The 18,320-nt window shown below is 53.7% G+C and overlaps 2 protein-coding genes across 11 annotated transcripts in view; one reads left to right on the top strand and one right to left on the bottom strand.

The window, feature by feature from the left end:
- The window catches only part of Macrod1 (mono-ADP ribosylhydrolase 1), a 156,159-nt gene that overhangs the window by 42,868 nt on the left and 94,971 nt on the right, over nt 1–18,320 (top strand). The window contains exon 4 of one of the 7 annotated variants that reach the window (XM_039099857.2): nt 14,175–15,637. The exons of 5 other annotated variants lie outside the window; for them this stretch is intronic. In XM_039099857.2, the coding sequence (XP_038955785.1) occupies nt 14,175–14,209 (35 nt within the window). In that variant the 3' untranslated portion in view covers nt 14,210–15,637. Of the gene's footprint in view, nt 1–1,439; nt 1,676–14,174; nt 15,638–18,320 lie in introns of those variants that run through there. One more of the 7 variants, XM_039099975.2, reaches the window with a different exon arrangement.
- The window catches only part of Flrt1 (fibronectin leucine rich transmembrane protein 1), a 77,976-nt gene that overhangs the window by 13,298 nt on the left and 46,358 nt on the right, over nt 1–18,320 (bottom strand). For all 4 annotated transcript variants that reach the window (XR_010056414.1, XR_010056413.1, XR_005490962.2 and 1 more), the window contains exon 2: nt 3,623–4,525. The gene's annotated coding sequence lies outside the window, so the exon portion shown is untranslated. The remainder of the gene's footprint in view (nt 1–3,622; nt 4,526–18,320) is intronic.

An 18,320-nucleotide genomic window follows, 5' to 3' on the forward strand; every position in this document is an offset into this window, starting at 1 on the left:
CTAGCTGGCCCCTCTGCCCCTCTTTTTGTTTGTCAATGAAGACAGTTTTGATGCTAGGTATCAGACATGGTCTCAGCTCCCATTAGAAGCAGATATCCAGATGACCCTGGGCCTAAGGAGGAAGACCATGCAGACAGGGCCAGAGGCTCACAGGCTGCAACCCTGTGGCCTTCCCAGCCCTAACCCATGCCCTGGGCCTATTTTCTCTGGGGAGAAGGCCTAGCTGAATGGGAGGAGCCATCCCATTCTGCCCTGTGTCCTCACAAGCCAACCTGCACTCTGCCTACACCGGCTTCTCATCTTGAAAGCCAGGTGTCTGTCCTGTACTGTCCCCAGCCAGCCTTCTCTCAGTCTTGATCTATGTAGAAGGGTAGCTTCAGAACTAGGGCTTCATCTGTGAAAGAGACCAAGCATGGTTTACTCCTTGGGTTCTTTTTTTTTTTTTTTTTTTTTTTTTTGGTTCTTTTTTTCGGAGCTGGGGACCGAACCCAGGGCCTTGCGCTTCCTAGGTAAGCGCTCTACCACTGAGCTAAATCCCCAGCCCCATACTCCTTGGGTTCTTGTGAGGATGAAATAGGCGGCTTTTAGCTTGGCTGAGCACTCCCTGGCCACAGGGCGGGAGAGGTTACTTCATTAGCCATGTTACTTCACTGGCCCAGATATGTAAGTTATAGACAAGGCCCAGGAACGTGAAGCTTGTCCCAGCAGATGCCATGCGGGCACCTCCTGCACACCCTGACTCTCTAGCACCTTCTTGTCTTGGCTGCTCTGGGGTACCAGCCAGACTCACCCATCACCCCGAACAGCTCAGCCCCCAGGCCTTGTCCAGCAGTAGCTCTCAGCATTTCTACCGCCAGGGAGAGTCGGGGGCGGGGATTCTTTTCAAATCTAAAGTTAATTATTTTTCTAATTTCATGCCGCATGCATTATGTATCAGCTGTTATCGCTGGCAGTAATTGCAGACAGGTATGCAAATCCACCAGAGATGAACTGCGAGTTCACCTATGCGTGTGGGCCACTGGGTGGGGCTGGGCAGGAGGATGTCCTCCTTGGCTTCAGAGAAAGTGAATCGCTTTAAAAAACAAGACTTTCAAATTGTGTCTTAGGAGGTTAATTATATTGATAGCAGTGTTCGATATTAAACTATGCAGGGCCAGGAGTGGGGAGAGGATGAAAGAAGACACATGTAACTTTGTTTCTGTCTGTCTCACCATCACTTAATGAAATGCTCCTCCACCTTAGACTGCCGCCTGGGTCCCTTTGGAGTAAAGCTGGCTCCCATGGGACATAATTCCTCTGGGGAAGGGAAGAAAAAACAGAAGCAGATGTAACACCAGTGAGAGGGAGAATGAAGAGGGGACAGTGCTAGGAGGGCAAGTGAGTCCTCTAGACAGGGCTGGGTCTGGGTCTTTGCTGCTCAGCTCCTTGATTACCTGCAGGAGCCTAGAAAAGAGGAAGGAGCAAGTGTGGAGGAAGGGCTGACCAGAGAGAATCCCAGGCAGGCATGGAGACCAACCAAGCAGCCCTGCTCTCAGTGAGGATGTTATCTGTGATCTCCAGTTTCCTGGACTCCCATTAAGTGTCTGGCCCTCTCCACTGGACCTAAACACCTGCTCTTAAGGTGTGGTCCATCCTGTGCCCAGCAATAAACCTGGTTCAGAGAGGCTACATTAAAGATGCTTTGTGTCTGTGTGTGGGGACAGAGGTTGCTATGGGTGTATTTCTCTATTGCTCTGCACCTATTGGCCGACTGGCTGGCCAGGGACCTCCAGCGATCCAACTGTCTCTACCCTGCTCCAAGTGCCAGGGTTACAGACATGCACCACCATGCCTGGCTTCTGTGCGGGCGGGCACTGGGGACCAGACAGATCCTTATGGGTATGCAGCAGGTGGCACTTTACTGATGGAATCATTTCCCCAGCCCACACACTCTTTTGAGTCGACGAGGCAGGCTCTACAATCTAAAGCCTGGCACTAGACAGCTACAGACTTTGCCATCAGCACCACCCCAGAGGCCATGATGACTCGGGCGTTCCCACTACAGCTGTCCTGAGAGGCAAAAAGTTCTGTCTGAACTATGAAGAGCTGCCCATTCACCCGGCCCTCACGCTCACTGTCCAGCGCTCAAACTCAGCTGCTCTGGAGAAGCAGGCCTGAGAAGGCCTGGCTATGCCCCAGCTTGGTGGCCAGCTGCAGGTATATCACCAGAAGTGCCTATGTCATGAATGCATGCAAGAGTGGAAAACCTATAGACCCTGGGGGCAGGAGGAAGAGGAGGATTCTGAGCCCATCCATCTGCCCTTTATAGCCATGGAGGACCCTTCCCCACAGGGTTGTAAGAACAGACGATGGGACACGCCCTAGCTCACCAATATCTCTTGCCAGCCATCAGTAAATTGTGGCTTCTTTAAGGGTTGGGGGGTGGTGCAGGGGTGTCTCTTAGGAGTAGCTGGCCTTGTATACAGAGAGGCACATTCAAGGAGGGGACCTGCCCTAGTTTACACCACTCAACCAGAACTCCCAAGCCTATCCCCAGGTACCTCTGCCCCCAAAGCCCAGTGAGGCTGCACAGAGCCTGCTGAGCAGATTTTCCATCAGTTCTTTGAGCAACAGGATTGCTGGGAGGTGGTTCCTGTTTCCCTCTGGTTGGGTCTGGCCCCAGGAATCATCCCCTAGCTCCTCCTAGGGGCTGGAGGAAGTTGAAGAAGCAGAGAGGAGGCCCACAGGCAGGCGGGGCCCAGCTGTGAGCTTACGGCCCTGCTGCTAGGTTGTCGCGCCTTTATAATAAATAACAGCAAATAGCCCATCCGCAGGGCATCCTTCACGCCAGTGGCTAATAACACGGCTATTAATGCCCCCGCAGACGGCGTGCGCAGCGCACGGCTCTGACGGATGTCCCAGGCCCTGGCGCAGTCATAAATCAGCCCCTCTCCTGGGGCAAAGCGTGGGGAAGTGTCATTTTCATCTTGGTAATGAATTGGGGCTTCCCTGCCCTGCCCAGGGCGCTGAGGGGTTCTGAAGTTGCCAGGATTACTGTTTGCAGAGGTACTGCCCCTCCCTTCTTCACCCTTGGGAGTCTAGGCCTGGCCAGCCACTTGCTGTGTAGCCTCAGGAACTCACCCCACCACTCTGGACCTGCCTGTCTCCTCTAGCCAACAAAAGGGCGGTACTGGAGGCCAGTACAGATGTCGCCAGGTGGGACCCCTGACCCCGCCCACCCTGGATCTCTCTGGCCACAGCAGGGCAGGGTAGGTCCAAACAGAAGGGATCTTGCTAGTTTGAGGGTAACAGGTATCAAGGCTGGGGTTCTTGGTCCCCTAAGTTCTTGCCTAACACATCACAAGGCCTCGCTGTTGTCCTCTATGTCCAGAGCAGGTGGCCAGCAGCCTGGTAGGGAAAGCCCAGGAGGAGATAACTCTCCCTGCTGTGGCTCATTCCCGAGTGGTCCCCCTCATGCCTGAGAGAGTCCTACCCCAGCAAGCAGAAGGCTCCTGTTGGGGGGCCTTCAAAGGGCAAGACTCAGTTGTCCCCTCATGTGCCGTGCCCCCTCCAGGTGGAAGAAGGAGACCTGTCACCTTTCTGGGCCACCCGTGGCCCTTTTTCCCTTGCCCCAGACTCTTACCTCCTCTGCTGCTGCTCCCTGGAGCCACTGGGTCCCACTGTCCCACTGGTCACTGCTTCAAAGTTCCAGGCAGGCCACACTCACATCCTTGGCCCCATGTCACTGTCAGGCTCCAAACCACAGACTGCAACCCTGGGGCAGAAGGAGCACAGAGGCACAGAGAGGATGGAAGTCTTGTAGCCTTCCTTGTGGCCAGGCCTCAGATATGGCTGCAGGTCCCAAGCTGCATCTTTCCACCCTAGGCCACAGGTACTGATGGCTCGGCTTTCTGGAGTGAGGGTTGTGTGTCCGGGGTGCAGAGAGCACCCCCGGGGACTCCTGAGCAGGGCATGCCCTACAGTCCAGCACCAGTCCCCGGGGGGTGTGGCCTCTCACTGGCCACCAAGTCCACCACAGCTCTTTGTAACTTGGTCTTTTGTCCACAGGCTGCACCTCTCCTGAAATGCCCCTGCCGGGACTGCTGCCCTCTTTTCTTTACCAAGGTTTTTTTGTTTTTGTTTTTGTTTTTTTTTTTTTAAATCCCTTTAAGTCACTTGGCAGAATGGCTCAGTGCAGAGAGCGCTCTTGCGTGACAGAGCTGAGAGGGAGCCACTCTCCAAAGAATCAGTCTTCCTGCCACTCAGGCTGCATCTGTGTGTGTGTGGGTCTGTTACCCCTCTGAGGAGTTCAGATGTTCGCCTCAGGCTGCAGCCACCTCGCCTTGCCTCGCACTGCTGAGCTGTCAGGCCTCTGTGCTCCGCTTTGGGAAGCCACTTTGGGGGCAGGGGCTGGTCTGCTTGGCTGCTCCTGTTTGTAGAGAAGCTTCTGGAGTGGGTGAGGCAGAAGGGTAGGTTATTCCTGCTTCAGCCCTGGGGCTCAGCTGTCCAGAGTGGGGCCTTTCTCACCTCCTCCCTGGTTCTTCACCTGCCAAAGACAACACAAGTGATCAACCCCAAGGAAATCAAGAGCCACAGAGACAAGAACCACAGGCATCTATGGCCACAGCCCCATTGCTCTCATCCCTTCCCAGTCTGGGATTTGAGGGTTATTTTGTTTGTTTGTTTGTTTGTTTGTTTGTTTGTTTGTTTGAAACAGGATCTCATTATGTAGCCCTGGCTAGCCCAGAATATAGATCAGGCTAGCTACAAATTCACACATCCTCAGGTCTGGTTTTGGTTTGCAGTGCTGCAGATCAAAGCCAGGGCTCAGCTCACTAGGGAAGCGCTTTGCTGCAGAGCATATTCCTAGATCTGCATCCTTAAACAGGTACCACTTCCCTCCAAGCCAGGCAAGGGTCCGAGATTACTGTCTCCACCACTCATCCCTTTCTCAATCCAGGGAGTGTGTAGAGCCCTTCTGTGTAACTACTTGAAAGGACTGGGCAGGCAAGAATGAAGTTTAGGGGCTTGGCTAGATGGCTTAGTGGGTAAAGACACCTAGCACTGAGCCTGAAGACCTGAGTTCAATCCCCAGCAACCCACATGGTAGAAGGAGAGAACTGACTCTCACAGGATGTCCTTTGACCGCACACACAAAGTAAACAAGTAAATGTTGTAACAACAACAAACAACATTTGGGGAGTATCTGCCCGTGCAGAGCCACCCACCCAGCCTAGAAGCAGCCTCTGTCTCCCCAGCACATGCTCCCCTGACCAAATATCATTCGAAGGCTCCAACTGGGCCATTCAGGACTTGGCTTCCAGAAGAAGCTCCGCTTTTCTGGCTCCCTGAGGGCCGGTGAGGTAGGGTCTCCACTGTCCCTGACCTCTGTCCTTCAGCTGCCTGTCTCCTGTGGGTCAGACTTTCCACACCCTGCTGCCCTTTCTTTTGTAGAGACCTGAGGTGCTGCAGGCTGCCCCTAGAAATCCAAAACAGGACAAAGCTATCCCCTCCTGATTAGTAGCCAGCCAAGAAGGCCCAACTCTGATATCTGCACTCCTCTGCAGGTGCCCTGTTTGGACAGGGGCTTTGATGACAGATCTGAGGGCATAGGCTCAGCTGCCACCAGGGCACTTTCCTTTGTAGGACCAAAGGTGGCTGGTTCAAGGCCCGCTTAGTGCCTGCAGCGGGCACATCTATGGTGTGCCGAGCAGAGGTGGCTGTCCATGGCTGCAACCCGCAGGGAAGAACAGGGCATAAACATGGTCAGCGTAAAAGAAACGATGGGGTTGGGGGCACTCTCAGGAGCCTTTCCCAGGAAGCCAGATAGCAACACAGAATAACGAGGACCAGTCAGGGCTGCAGGTGCCAGGAGGCAGTGGGCACGGCCCCAGGCAGGCACGGCGTGAGGTTGAGCAAGAGAGAAGCCTGTTCCTGCAGAGGGGGCAGTGGTAGCTGCAGCCTAAGCCATTATTGCTATTACCACCCGCGTGATTTCATCCAATTATAAGCCATAATTTCTCTCTGAAAGCGAGGGATGGAAAGAGTCCAGTGAGGTCATCTGCCTTCCTGGACAGGACAAGGAAACTGTTTTATACTGCTAGAGGTGGGAGGTGGCAGCTAGACCACTGCACGCACACAGGATGGGGGCTGTGTCCTAGGAGCCTGCTATCCCAGCTTCCTCTCCTTAACAGACACAAACCAGAGTTCTTCTCTTGAAATCACAGGTTCAGAAGGAAGGCAGATTCATCCCACTAGATGTGTGCTTGACTCAGGCTCCTCCAGCCCTCAGGAGCTAATTGGTGTTAGGGTCCTTAAGGTCCCTGGGCCTGGTCAGCCTGGCTCACCATTGCAACCTCCGCCTTCCATATGGCCTTGCAATGCCCCCCTCCGCCAGTGAGACTACTTCATACAGCCCTGCATGCACTGACATCCACACAAGCATATGAACACACACATCACATGCAAAGACCCAACACAAACAGAAGGTGTACACAGACACCTGTATGCATCCCTGTACACATTTAAATCCATGCACATGTGCAAAAATGAACATGTGCACACATGTGGATGATTGCGTAGTTAAGATTTTCACACATTTGCACCCAGGAAAGCATGTAACACACTCCCCCGGGCATGCATGCACACTCATGAACACACATGACAGGACTGTGCATGTACCCACATTTGGAACAGTGCACACATGTGGCATGGGGGCCTATCCTTGCTCTGTCACCCTCCTATGAGAATTCTCATATGCCATCCCTCCCTCCCCGCATTAGGAACCCTCTCCCTGAATATATGGTCTCACAGTTATGTAACAAGGTAAAATGGGAGAACGTGAAGGCCTAGGGTCTAGCTCCGTGCCATGAACACAATAGGTATTTAATAAATGCACCCTGGGGATGGAAAGATGGCTCAGTGGTTAAGAGCACTGACTGTTCTTCCAGAGGTCCTGAGTTCAATTCCCAGCAACCACATGGTGGCTCACAACCATCTGTAATGGGATCCAATGTCCCCTTCTGGTGTGAAGACAGCTTCAGTGTACTTATATTAAATAAATAAATAAATAAATAAATAAATAAATAAATAAATAAATCTTTAATAAATGCACCCAGCATACTTCTCATGTTGCCTTCTCACTGGAGAAGAGTCTGAGTCAGGCTCTCCTGGGCCTGCTCGCTCCCTGACCCACTCTGCTGCCTCCCCTGAGTCCTCAGAGCCTCATAGGAACCTTTAGTGTGTAGACAGAAAGTTTAGCTAGGGTCTTGTTTCTGAAAGGGCCTCTCACGTATCAGAGATATGCTGGTTTTCCAAGCCAGCTTGGCAGTGCTGTGAGCCCAAGGCATTGTTAGGGCTCCTCTCACCTGTGAGTGCTTAGTTATGGCCACCTGCAGCCACTGCACCAAATGCATGTGGCCTGGAAGAAATGTGGAAATGTGCCTACAGGCAAGCACCTGACCCAGAACCCTGCTAGATTGAAAGGAACCAGGCCCCTGAGTGACTCAGTGCTATCACAGTTGTTAGCCAAGAAATCTGCTGGGCCCTAAGAGATCAGGAATGAATGGATTCTCCCCAGCCCCACAGGCTGCTGAGCCCCTCTCTCCTGGACTTTCCCTGTGCCCATATTCTGCTCTAGTCTCTGTACCAGCAAACCTCTTTTTTTTTTTAAGTCTATTGAGTAAAATCTTCCATCTGTCAGCTCTTGTCACACATGGTTCCTTTTGTTACCAACAACCCTGGTAGCAGTATTGGCAAGCGCTGGGTCCCTAGCTCCACTGTGTCCTTGGCATTTTGATCTGATGGGGCCATTCATACTATCATCCAGCAGGGAGCATGAGCTCTATCCTTTCCTTGTGTCTGTGTGGCCACCTCCCCTAAGCCTGGACTAGGCTGGTGGGTCAGGGAGGGACAGCCATTCACAAGCTGAGAAGGTGGTGGTGGGCTTTACAAAATTACTCAATCTGCAGGAGAGTCAGGGCTCCAAATTCTAGGCATCCCTCTTCCTATATCACACCAAGACCCAGTGAAGCAGGACTGTGTCACTAGACAAACAGGACTTTCAGGCCCCAGGTTTCTACCAAGGCTTTCTCGTGACATCCATCTCTCCATTTCCCCCTCCATCCCTCATCTCCTTCCCATCCACCCACCCATCCATCCAACCTTCCAATCATCTAACCTCCTCCATGTCGTCTACCTGCCTACCCACACTTATCAATCCACCCAAGATCCATCCATCCAGTCACCCACTTTCCTCCTACCCATCTCTCTGACCATCTATCCCGATAATGCATTCAACCATCCACACACCTCACCTAACAAACTCAGTCCCGTCATGCTATAGGCACTGTACAATACACTGGGGATCCGAGGACCCCAGTGCTCCAGGAGGTCTCAGCCTTGCGGGGAAGCCAGTGGCTAGCAGAAACTAGAGTGTGATACATAACAGCAGGCACAGCTCAGGAGAAAACGATGGATGTCGTGTGGCAGCTTCCTGAAGAAGATAGCACTGTCCTATGATTGTGGCACTCTATAGTCTCTCCTGACAGACACATGAGAGCTTGGTGGCAGCAGCATAGCCCACGTCTGTCCCTCAGGGCTTATTGCAGAATTCAATGGGTCTTTAGTTTTTCTGTTCATGCTGCCTTCCAGATCTATGCTTGCCGATATTAATTCCTGTATTAGCAATTAGCCTACCTGTTTTGCTTCAACCTCTGGCTCTTAGGGACAGGGTTTCATGTGCATGGTATTAATCAGATGCCTGGTGTGTTCTGTGCAAACCCAGGTGGGCTCTGCGGCTAGCCCATTTAGCCAATCACATTTGAAATGAAAGAGTGTTGCTGCCTTCTTGGGCAGAGCTGCCCTGTAGCTCAGAAGGCAGAGTTCCCATCACAGCCAGCAGGCTGGAGATGGAGTGAGCTGGGAAAGGGGGATTTGCTTTCGTTCGGACTACAGGCTGCAGGCAACATCTGTATCATATTTTTCTAGATGAAGGGGCTGTGATCAAACAGACTTTGTTCTGAGGCTGCTTACTGCCCCTAAGGATGGCCAGACACAGGGCCTGCTCCTTCTTCACCACAAAGGGTGGTCACTCCTCTTAGGCTGGTAGAGTCACCACAGTGACAGAACAGAGTGACAAGGACCAGAGGCTGCAGGCCAAGAAAGGGGCCGAACTGCTCTTAAAACAAGGCTAGCTCAGTTGAGAGCTGAGTAGGAAGAGTAATTGAGGCAGAGGGACAGCATGTGCAAAGGCTCAGAGAGGGAGGAACTGCACCCTCCGAGGGCTGACACCAAAGCTGGGTCAGTGGATGGCAGTGAAGCCAGTGTGGGGAAGGGGAACCTGGCTTGAGAGGAGCCTTGATCTATGCTGAGGGACCTGGTCTTCATACCAAGAGTGACAGGGAGCCTGCTGGGAGTGTCCAGGCAGGGACGAGGAGGACCCCACTTGCAATTTAGGCAAATCAGTTTTTCTTGTGTGAACAACTGGGGATACTAGGAGAAAGGGCTGGGCTAGGCACAGTAGGCAACAGGGTCCTGGGAAAGGAGCTGGCTCGGGAAGCCTCCGGGTTCTGCTCTTTGAAGCCATGCCTGCTATTCCGTGGGAATCAACCATTTTCCTTGCTGGAGAGCAGCTGAGTGCTCCTGGTAGCACCGTAGCGGGCCAGTCTCCAAATGGTTCCCCAGCCTCAGCCCTCGACAGTGGGTAGCACAACATGGGCTCCAGATGCTGTGGTTTGGCAGCTGGAGCCCAGCTCCTTTTCCTGCTCTGGAAGTAGGGCTCCTCCCTCTGCCTCTTCTTATGCTGCAGGCAAGGCCTGGCCCGGCATGGCACCCGAGGAGCAGTGGGCTGAGAGGGGTAGAGGTGAGAGTCTGCTTAGCAGTGTGAACCTTCCAGCCTGCACTCTGCTAGGACGATTACCTGACAAAAGGCAGGGTTTAAGGGACTGGTACGTGGTGCCAGCCAGGTCGAGGGTGCCAGCCCGGGAGTTTCCAGTCTGGACCATTGCCAGTCCCCACCTGTAAACACAGACACATCCGGAGCAGGGAGGCTAGCAGCAGTGGAATCTCATAGGTGCATGTTTTTCGCTGTATGCACACACAAGTGCATGTGTGTAGGCCAGATGGCAACCTCAGGTGTCATTCTTTGGATGCTGTGTGGGACAGACCTACTCTGGAGGTAAGCCCAGGACCTCTGCTGCAGAAGCCTCTCCCTTCACTCATAGGCAGCTGTGGTGACAGGTGCCCCGTGACTTTATTCCCACTCCCTGGTGCTGGGTGGCCATACAGAGCATGCATGGACAGACGCCACCTGAAGGGGTTGTTCTCTCTTGGATGATCCTGCTTCTGTAGGTGCCCAGGGTTAGGAAGAAAGGGGCCCCCAGATTCCTAGGATATGGCTCCCCAATGTAACCTCTCAGTGGGAGCGACTAGAGCTGCTACCTGGAAGGACAAGAACAGGGAGGAGCCAAAGAGGCCCTGGTTGCACAGAGTGGGCCTCTGACATTGAAAACCCGGAACAAGGGTAACGGAACTCTGGGGCTGCAGAGCCGTGAATGGGCACCAAGCAGGGCAGGCCAAGGGTGGCCGGGCTCCTGGACGGACAGATGGCTGTCCTAAGTCTCTGCAAGGAGAGTTCACCAAGGTGGCTGGGTCCATTAACTTGGGAGTTGGTCATGGAGGCCGTGGCCAGACATGCTTTGTGGCTCTGGGCCCCAGGGAAGGCCCGTGGGAAGCTGCTGGTCCTCTGTCCACCAGTGCCCAGTTAGGAGGTTTCTCTGACCCCCACACCCAGGAGGGCCTTGACAGGCCTGGGGAGCCATGATGATGAGTCTGGTGCCAGTAGCTAAGGTCAGAACCTCTTCCAGGAAATTGGCCCACTTTTGCCAGCAACATTAGTGGCTTCTTGACCCTGTCTACCCCAGCACAGTGCCCTCAACTGGACCCTTAGACTCTCTGGTCCCGCCTGTTCCCACCTTCATCTCTGAGCACTCGCACATGTCCCAGTGATGGACCACACACTGTAGGGGTGTGTGTGTGTGTGTGTGTGTGTGTGTGTGTGTGTGTGTTCGGTGGCTTTTGTTTTCTGGTGTAGGGTCTCACTGTGAAGCCTGAGCCCTGCCCCAATCTTCCTGCCTCCCTGATACCGAGGTTACAGGTGTGTACCACCATGCCTGGCTCACACACTGTCACCCTTCTCACTTATTTGTATGTGGGTAGATAGGCATATGCTGGTGTGTGAGAGTGAACGTGTGTGCATGTAGACGTACATGTGTGCATACATATGTGGTGGATGTAACCCAACCTGAGGTGTCACCCCTCAGAAGCTGCCCATCTTAGTTCTGGGTTTGAGACAAGGATCTCATCAGGATCCACACCCTCACCCATGAGGCAAGGCTAGCCAGTCAGCAAACCCCACAAATCCTCCTGTCTTCATCTCCTCAGTATTGGGATCACAAGGGGCACACTTCTGCACATGGCTTTATTTGTGCACGCTGGGGCTCAAACCTAGGGCCTCGTGTGTGTGTGTGTGTGTGTGTGTGTGTGTGTGTGTGTGTGTGTAGAGCATTTCCCAGCTCTCAGTAGATTCTGAAGCAGTGCTTTACTGGCCCTGTGTCTCAGTGGCTCGTGGGTACATGGTGGGTAATCCCTCATGGATGCCTTCCAGGGGAAAAGGCAATGGTGTGACAGGGATCCCAGGAGTCTGTTAGTACCTCCTCCAGCTGTTCCCAGCACGCAGAGGGAGAGGTAGGAGGATCAGAAGTTCAAGGCCCAGTCATCTTGGGCTACATGAGATCCTGTCTCAAAAAAAAAAAAAAAAGTTTAAGAAAGAAAGAATAAACAAAAGTTAGAAAGAAAAAAACCTTAAATCCTGCCTGCTGTGCCTACCAGGGACAAGTACCCTCTGCCCCCTCCATTTCCCCCCACACCAGAGGCACCTGAGCCAGGGATCTTTGTATGCTGGAGCCTCCTACCCTTCCTTCCTGTAAGCTGGCTCTGGGCTGGGAAGGCGGCTGGGAGCTCAGGCTGGGCCGCCAGACTGTTAATATTTACAGCCAGGCTCAGGAAGCCATTAGCTTCCTTTTCTTGTTGTTAATTGAAAGAGGAGAAAGTGGTTGTAACACTTCAAAAGGACTTAAAGCGCAGCCTGAGAGACCTGCTGAACTGGGAAGAAGGAGAAGGAGAGAGTGTTTCATAAATGCGGGCAGCGCCAGCCTCCCCTGAGGGTAGATGCGTCTTCCTCTTTGCAGCAAGGCAGTGCCTTCCCTCCAGGCTTCCTTACCGCCCCGCATTATGCGTTCCCTTTTCATTTGGGAGACTGCCTTAAGGAGAGAGGGAAGGAGGGAAAGGATCCCCGCATACTCTTGTTAATAACAAGCCTCTGTACAGCTATAGCTTAATGAGGCCCCTGGCACCACAGATCCAGGAGCAGCGGGGCCTGGCAGCTGCAAGCCACCTCCCTCCCAACCTGCAGCCCAGACTCAGGAGCATGGTAGAAGCCATGACTGGGCCCCCACCACCACCACCTGTGACCTTGGATATGCTTAGACCCACTGTGGACCCCGGCTGGCCAAGAAGGCTGTGGTTTGGTGGCAAATGGAGGATGCTGAGACATCTGGTAGACAATCCAGCAGGGAGATGCCTCTGGCCTCTGTGCTTGGCTCTCTCCAGTTGCTTGCTTTCCCCTGCACAAATGATCTTGCTGCTGACCCTGAATGCTGGGCTGTGGGAGGCTATGTAGATCTAAGCACTGTGAACAGCGAGGCTCTGCCCCAACCAGGCTGGAAGGGAGACTCTAAAGGGTTCCAGGTCACAATGTACACCATGGTAAAGGGCCTGCCTCGCATGTCAAGCCCTGGATTCCATCCCTACCACAAAAAAATGGGAGAGCCCGGGGAACTAGCTCAGTTTGTAAAAACGTGTTGTGGGTCAAGCATGAGGACCTGAGTTTGGTGACAGAAGCCACATCAAAAAGCCAGGTGTAGTGTGGCTGCTCCTGACCTCAGTGCCGGGGAAGTGGCCAGCCAACCTGAGGTTGTTCGAAGGTCCCCACTTGAACATAAGTGGGCACACACCAAGAACTCCAAAACCCTGACATTCAGGTCCAGCTGGTACCTGTCCCTCTTCCTGGCAGCCTTCTCTAGTCCTTCCTTGTTTCTGGTCTCCTTGACTTTGTCCACTCAGGCTCCCTTGCAACCTGATTCCTCTGTGCCTGGGCTCTGTCAGCCTCTGGGGTTGACTGTACCAGACCTGGGGTGAGAGGCCTGTTCCTTGCCCCAGTTCCTAGCTGCTGAGCGGGCTGCATCGAAGGAGGGAGGCACACTGAAGAAGGTGTACCACTCTGGTCACTCTGAGCTCCACCCGATGTGTAGCCACTATGCAGAGCAGGCATCCCAAGGAGATGAGGGATGAGTAGGCTGGGCAGTCCAAGGAAGAGGGCAAACCCTGCCTTGTATCTTCGGCCTGAGAGAAGACCAACATGTCTAGAAGCCCAAAGAACTCCAAAGGCAGAGGGAAAGAATAGCCTTTCTAGTGGCCAGTTATGAAAGGTCTGTCCTCAACCAGCAGAGGCTGCAGAATCATGGTGGGGGGAGGGGGCTGGAGTGAGGAGGGGGATATTAGCAATTAAGAGCTGCAGCAAAGACAGCAACTGAAGTTGTCTTGTTGGTGGCTGCTATCAGACCCTGCCTCTGTAACACCTGTTAGCCCCCGGGGTTCTAATAACCTTCAAAACAAATGCTCCGGGGGAGGGGGAATAAGGCCTGCTTCCAGCAAGGTTGCACCCCACATCCTCCGCATCCTTAGCTCACACCCAGCACAAAGCTGCCTGCTTACTCACAAGGGAGGGCTCTCTGAAAGGAAACATGGGGTCTGGACTGGGGCACAGGAAGCCACTCATTCTGGCCAGACACAGGCGCTGTCTTCAGCTGTCCCCTTTCTCTTCCTCCCTGTCCTGGATTCCAAGCCAGGCAGGCCCTCCAGCCACCCGGGCCTCCACACCCCCCTAGCATCTAGGAAGCCTAGAGCCTGTGCCTTTTGTGGCAGGGTTAGCACCTCTGCCCACTTGGCCCCTCCCCCCAGCGCCTGCCAGGCCCTGCTCCTTTGCTTAGCTTGACGGTCTGTTTGCATCTCCCCACCCCCAACCCCCTACCCTGACTGGAATACTGATTTTACCCAGTGCTATTTTTTTTTTCCAGAGCCAGGCAGAAGGAAAAAGCCAGTTCGTGGGTAGAAGCAAGTTAGAGGCCTCCATGAAACTCCTTCCACAACCAAGATCCCACTGGGCCACCCCAGAATGCCACCCATGCCCTAATGTAGGCCAAGGATGGCACCAGTCAAGAGTGCAGCCTTTTTAACACTCCGGGCATGTTGTTGGCCCCGGCTTGGGATAGCTGTTTTGGGGGGGGGGTCTCCTCAATTTTTAAATCAGCTTCTGATTAGCAGAAATTGGTGCCCCTGGGCCTCCACATAGAGCTAGTGTTCGGTGGTACAGTGACCCCCACAACCCCTAAAGCAACCAGAGTCTTGGGGATTCTGTTTTTCTTTCTGACATCCCTGAGAGAGACCTGGAGCCTCGCAAACAATTGGCAGAATGAAGGGTCAGCCCCAGATCACTGCATGACTTGAGCAATCCCTTGATCCCCTGGGCCTTCTGAACAAGTCAGAACAGCCTCACTTGCTGGGCTCCTTGAGATAAGCATATTCATATCCATGAATGCCAGTTTTCCTCATCAGCGATGAACAAGGCATTCCAGAGTCATGGAGGGTTTACAGAGCAGGCCCAGGCTCCACATTTCGAGCCACCAGTGCCACCCTAGGAGCAAGTGCTAGGGAGGCCAAGCAGTCTGACCCCCATCTCAGCCCCGAGAGGCTTTGCCCCAGCTTTCACATGTCACCCACTCCAAGCCCCAGTGCAGCATCCTAGCATCCCCAAAGTGGAGAATGAAATTATAGTGGCAAGAGACCTGGCAATACACAGACCACGACAAAATCAGCATCTTGGCAGAATCTCACAAGGTACAGTGTCTGCTGTCACACAGTGGGCTATCCCTACTCCCACTCAGTTCCATTCCTAGCCCCTCATGGTCCTGAGAGCAAGCTACAGCCTAGAACCAGCTGACTAGACTGCCCCGCCCTGAGGTGCTGAGTCCCAGGCCTGGAGCAATGTCCTTCTGCTTTGCTTCCTCTTCCAGGCTTTCCCAAGAACTCAGTTGCTAAACTTTGTCTCAGGCTCTGCTTCTGCCAACCCTACCCAAGATGAACCCAAACCATTTGCTGGGGACTCAGTGGTGCATCCCCACCCCTATTTCAGTCTGGTGATGGTGCCTCTACCACTGAATAGGGATTACTTCCTGGCCAGGCATGAGGCCTGGGCTGCCCAAGTGCTTGGGCTACTGGCAGCCCCGCCTCTAGCAATGCTCCCTGCTGTGTATCACCTTTCCCCTCCTGCCAGGCTTCCCTGCCCAGTCCCTGGTGCCTTAGCCACCTGTGAGCCACCTGTGAGCCACCTGCAAGCAGGCACAGGTGTCCAGGTTGGGTGATGAGCGGCAGGCAAGGTGGTTATTTTGCCGCCTTCCCTCCCTCAGGGGCCTCGTCATAAATTACCATCGATCCGCCGTGGGCTGGGCTGGGAAATAAAGCACTGGGCTCAATAATTGTACCCTGCTGCCCGAATTTACTTATTTGTGGCTTTCCTACCCACTAGGAAACGTAAGATAAACAACCGCTGACGATTAGGCTCCCAGACAGGAAAAAAACACACTCACTTCCAGGGACCATGGGGGCTCAGCACTCACTTCAAGGGACCACAGGGGCTCAGGTTCCACGTGGCAGAAATGCTAGCTTGGATTTAGTTTGCATTTTCTCGGCTCCTATCCGGGCCTCCAGAGCTAACTGGGACATGAAACCCCCCGGGGTGGGCGGGCGTGAGAAGTCAGGCAGGGAAGGAGCCTCAGCCCCCAGTAGGGCTCGGGTGGCAGGACTGCTGGGCCCCAGGCGTGCTGTTGTCTCTCCTTTTCCTTGCCCAGGAAGACAGTAAACTTTACCACACCCCTGGGGGACTGGTGGGCAGGGGTTAGAGTGTTTGCCTAACACGGCTCTGGAACTACACAAAGCCCGTGTGGTGGCAAGTCTGTGACCTCAGCATCTGGGACCTGGAGACAGGAGGAGCAGGAATTTAATCTAGAATCATCCACAGCAAGTTTAAGACCAGCCTAGGCTACTCGAGACCTTGTTTCAAAAAACAAAAAGAGATGTCAGGCAGTGGTGGCTCAACACCTTTGATCCCAGCACTTGGGAGGAAGAGGCAGGCAGATCTCGGAGTTCAAGGCCAGGTTCCAGTGTTAGGACAACCAGGACAGTATAGAGAAGCTCTGTCTCAAAAACAAACAAACAAACAAACAAAAAACCCCAAAATAAACAAAAAACAAAACAAAACACCTAAAGCCAGTCAGTGCCTGGTTTAAGTTTTCTGTTTCATAGAGGAGCAGAACCAGGCTCAGAAAGGTTTTAAGTATGTGTCCCGCCCCAGGTCACACAGCGCAGGGTTGATCCTTATCATTTGTCCCTCAGTAAGGGGGTACAGAGACCTGGGCTCATCCCCTGTCTCAGCAGCATCCTCATGACCACTTCAGGCTCCATGCCCCCACTACCTTGTGCCAGTGGCCAGGCACTCAGGGTGCCTGGGCTCACAACCCCCGGAGTGGGCAGCTGGACTAGGGGTTGGTATGAGTGAGAGATGTCGAGATGTCCTGGGAGCCCTAGCAGTCAGGGGAGAGGCTTGCCCTGCCTAGGGCCACATCCGTCTTGAAGCCCTATTTTAGAGCTTGGTGACTTCTCCGTTACAGATAGGGAAAGCAGCAGCTGGGGTGCCCTGTAGGCTGGAGCCAGGGGGTTTCTATGGGGCAATGCTGGAGAAGTGTTTACATCCTGGGGCTACGTGAAGCCTGCAATAGCAGGTATCATTCCTCAAGACACATCCACTTTTTCTTTTTGAGGTGGGCTCCCTCACTGGAATTCTCAGTGCTTTTGCTAGACTCCTGGCCGACCTCAGCCATCCACCTGTCTCTGCCTCTCCAGCCCCACGGTACTGTGTTCATTAGTTTCTGTTGTGGTTGTTCTTATGTGGGTTCTGGGGATGAAATTCAGTTCCGTGAGTCTCCAGTCCCTTTGTCCCCACAGCTCAGGCACAAATCAGTGCCTTGTCACACAGCCTTGCTGGGAAAACTCACATGAGGCAGGTGGAACAGAGTACCCACGGCCAGGACTGACCTGTTGTGGAGGTTTGTGATGGCCATGTTGGAAGCCCAGCAAGGGCAGGTGAGGTTCAGGTTACCGACTCCCAGAAAACCTGAAGCTCCAAGGACAGCGGTGCCCAAGGTCCCTCTGTCCTGAGGCTGTCCCTTTCCCCACCCTGCACCCCAACCCCACTTAGCAGCTGAGCCTTGTCAAGTGACGCACGCACATCTCTCCATCTCCTGGTTACTGTTCCCCCAGGTACCCACCTGGTTTCTCTCTGGGGAAGGTGGTGGTGACTTTTTATCCACTCACCTGAGCCACTTGGTCCCCAGGCAGCTCAACTTAATTTGTGCCAAGCACTTTCTGAGTAACAGAGTCCCCAGGGCCATGGAGTGAGGGAAGGACAGAGCAAGTGGTGGGAGACAGGATGAGGACATGTGCTGTGCTCTGGCTCTGGATCTCTCAAGCCTCTCACTCCTGAGGGACTGTCACATTGTACCCAGCCACCAGCATCGCTCTTGACCCAATCCAACCCAGTCTAGTCTCACTACCTCTGCCATCTCCAGAAACAGGGGTCTAAAGACTACCAGGATATAGAGCAGGCAGCCCTGGGTGGGTGTCCAGCTAACCACTGTCAATTAGGTATTTGTACCCCGCAGCCAAGTCAGGGCGTCCAAGAACGGGGACCATAAAGGGGGTCCTGGTCAAGCTCTTCAGAGCTTATGGCCTCTGAGGGCAGATATCAGATAGTTGTCAGGTAATGGAGCCCACAGAAGAGGAGCAAATGACAGCAGCAGGAGTCCCTGGCATGCTCTTCAAGGTGGCTGGAGTGAGCAGAGAGTGATGCTAGCAAGAGCTATGTCCACTTCATGACCTCCAAGGCCCGAAGGACAGCGCATCTGAGAGCTGGGTCCCAGCCTAGCACTCTGGATGCGAGTGGGGACTATGGGGCGTGGGGGTGTGTGTGGAAGGATGCTAAGGTGATAAGTGCTAAGGTGAGAAGTGATGGAGTACGATGGGAGGTGCAAGCCCCACCAGCACCTCTGAACTCCCAGGAAACGTGATCTTTACAGTTAAAGACAAGGCCCAGGTTGGGGCTCCCTCCT

This window comes from Rattus norvegicus, chromosome 1 (assembly GCF_036323735.1).
Source record: "Rattus norvegicus strain BN/NHsdMcwi chromosome 1, GRCr8, whole genome shotgun sequence".
NCBI classification, from domain to species: domain Eukaryota; kingdom Metazoa; phylum Chordata; class Mammalia; order Rodentia; family Muridae; genus Rattus; species Rattus norvegicus.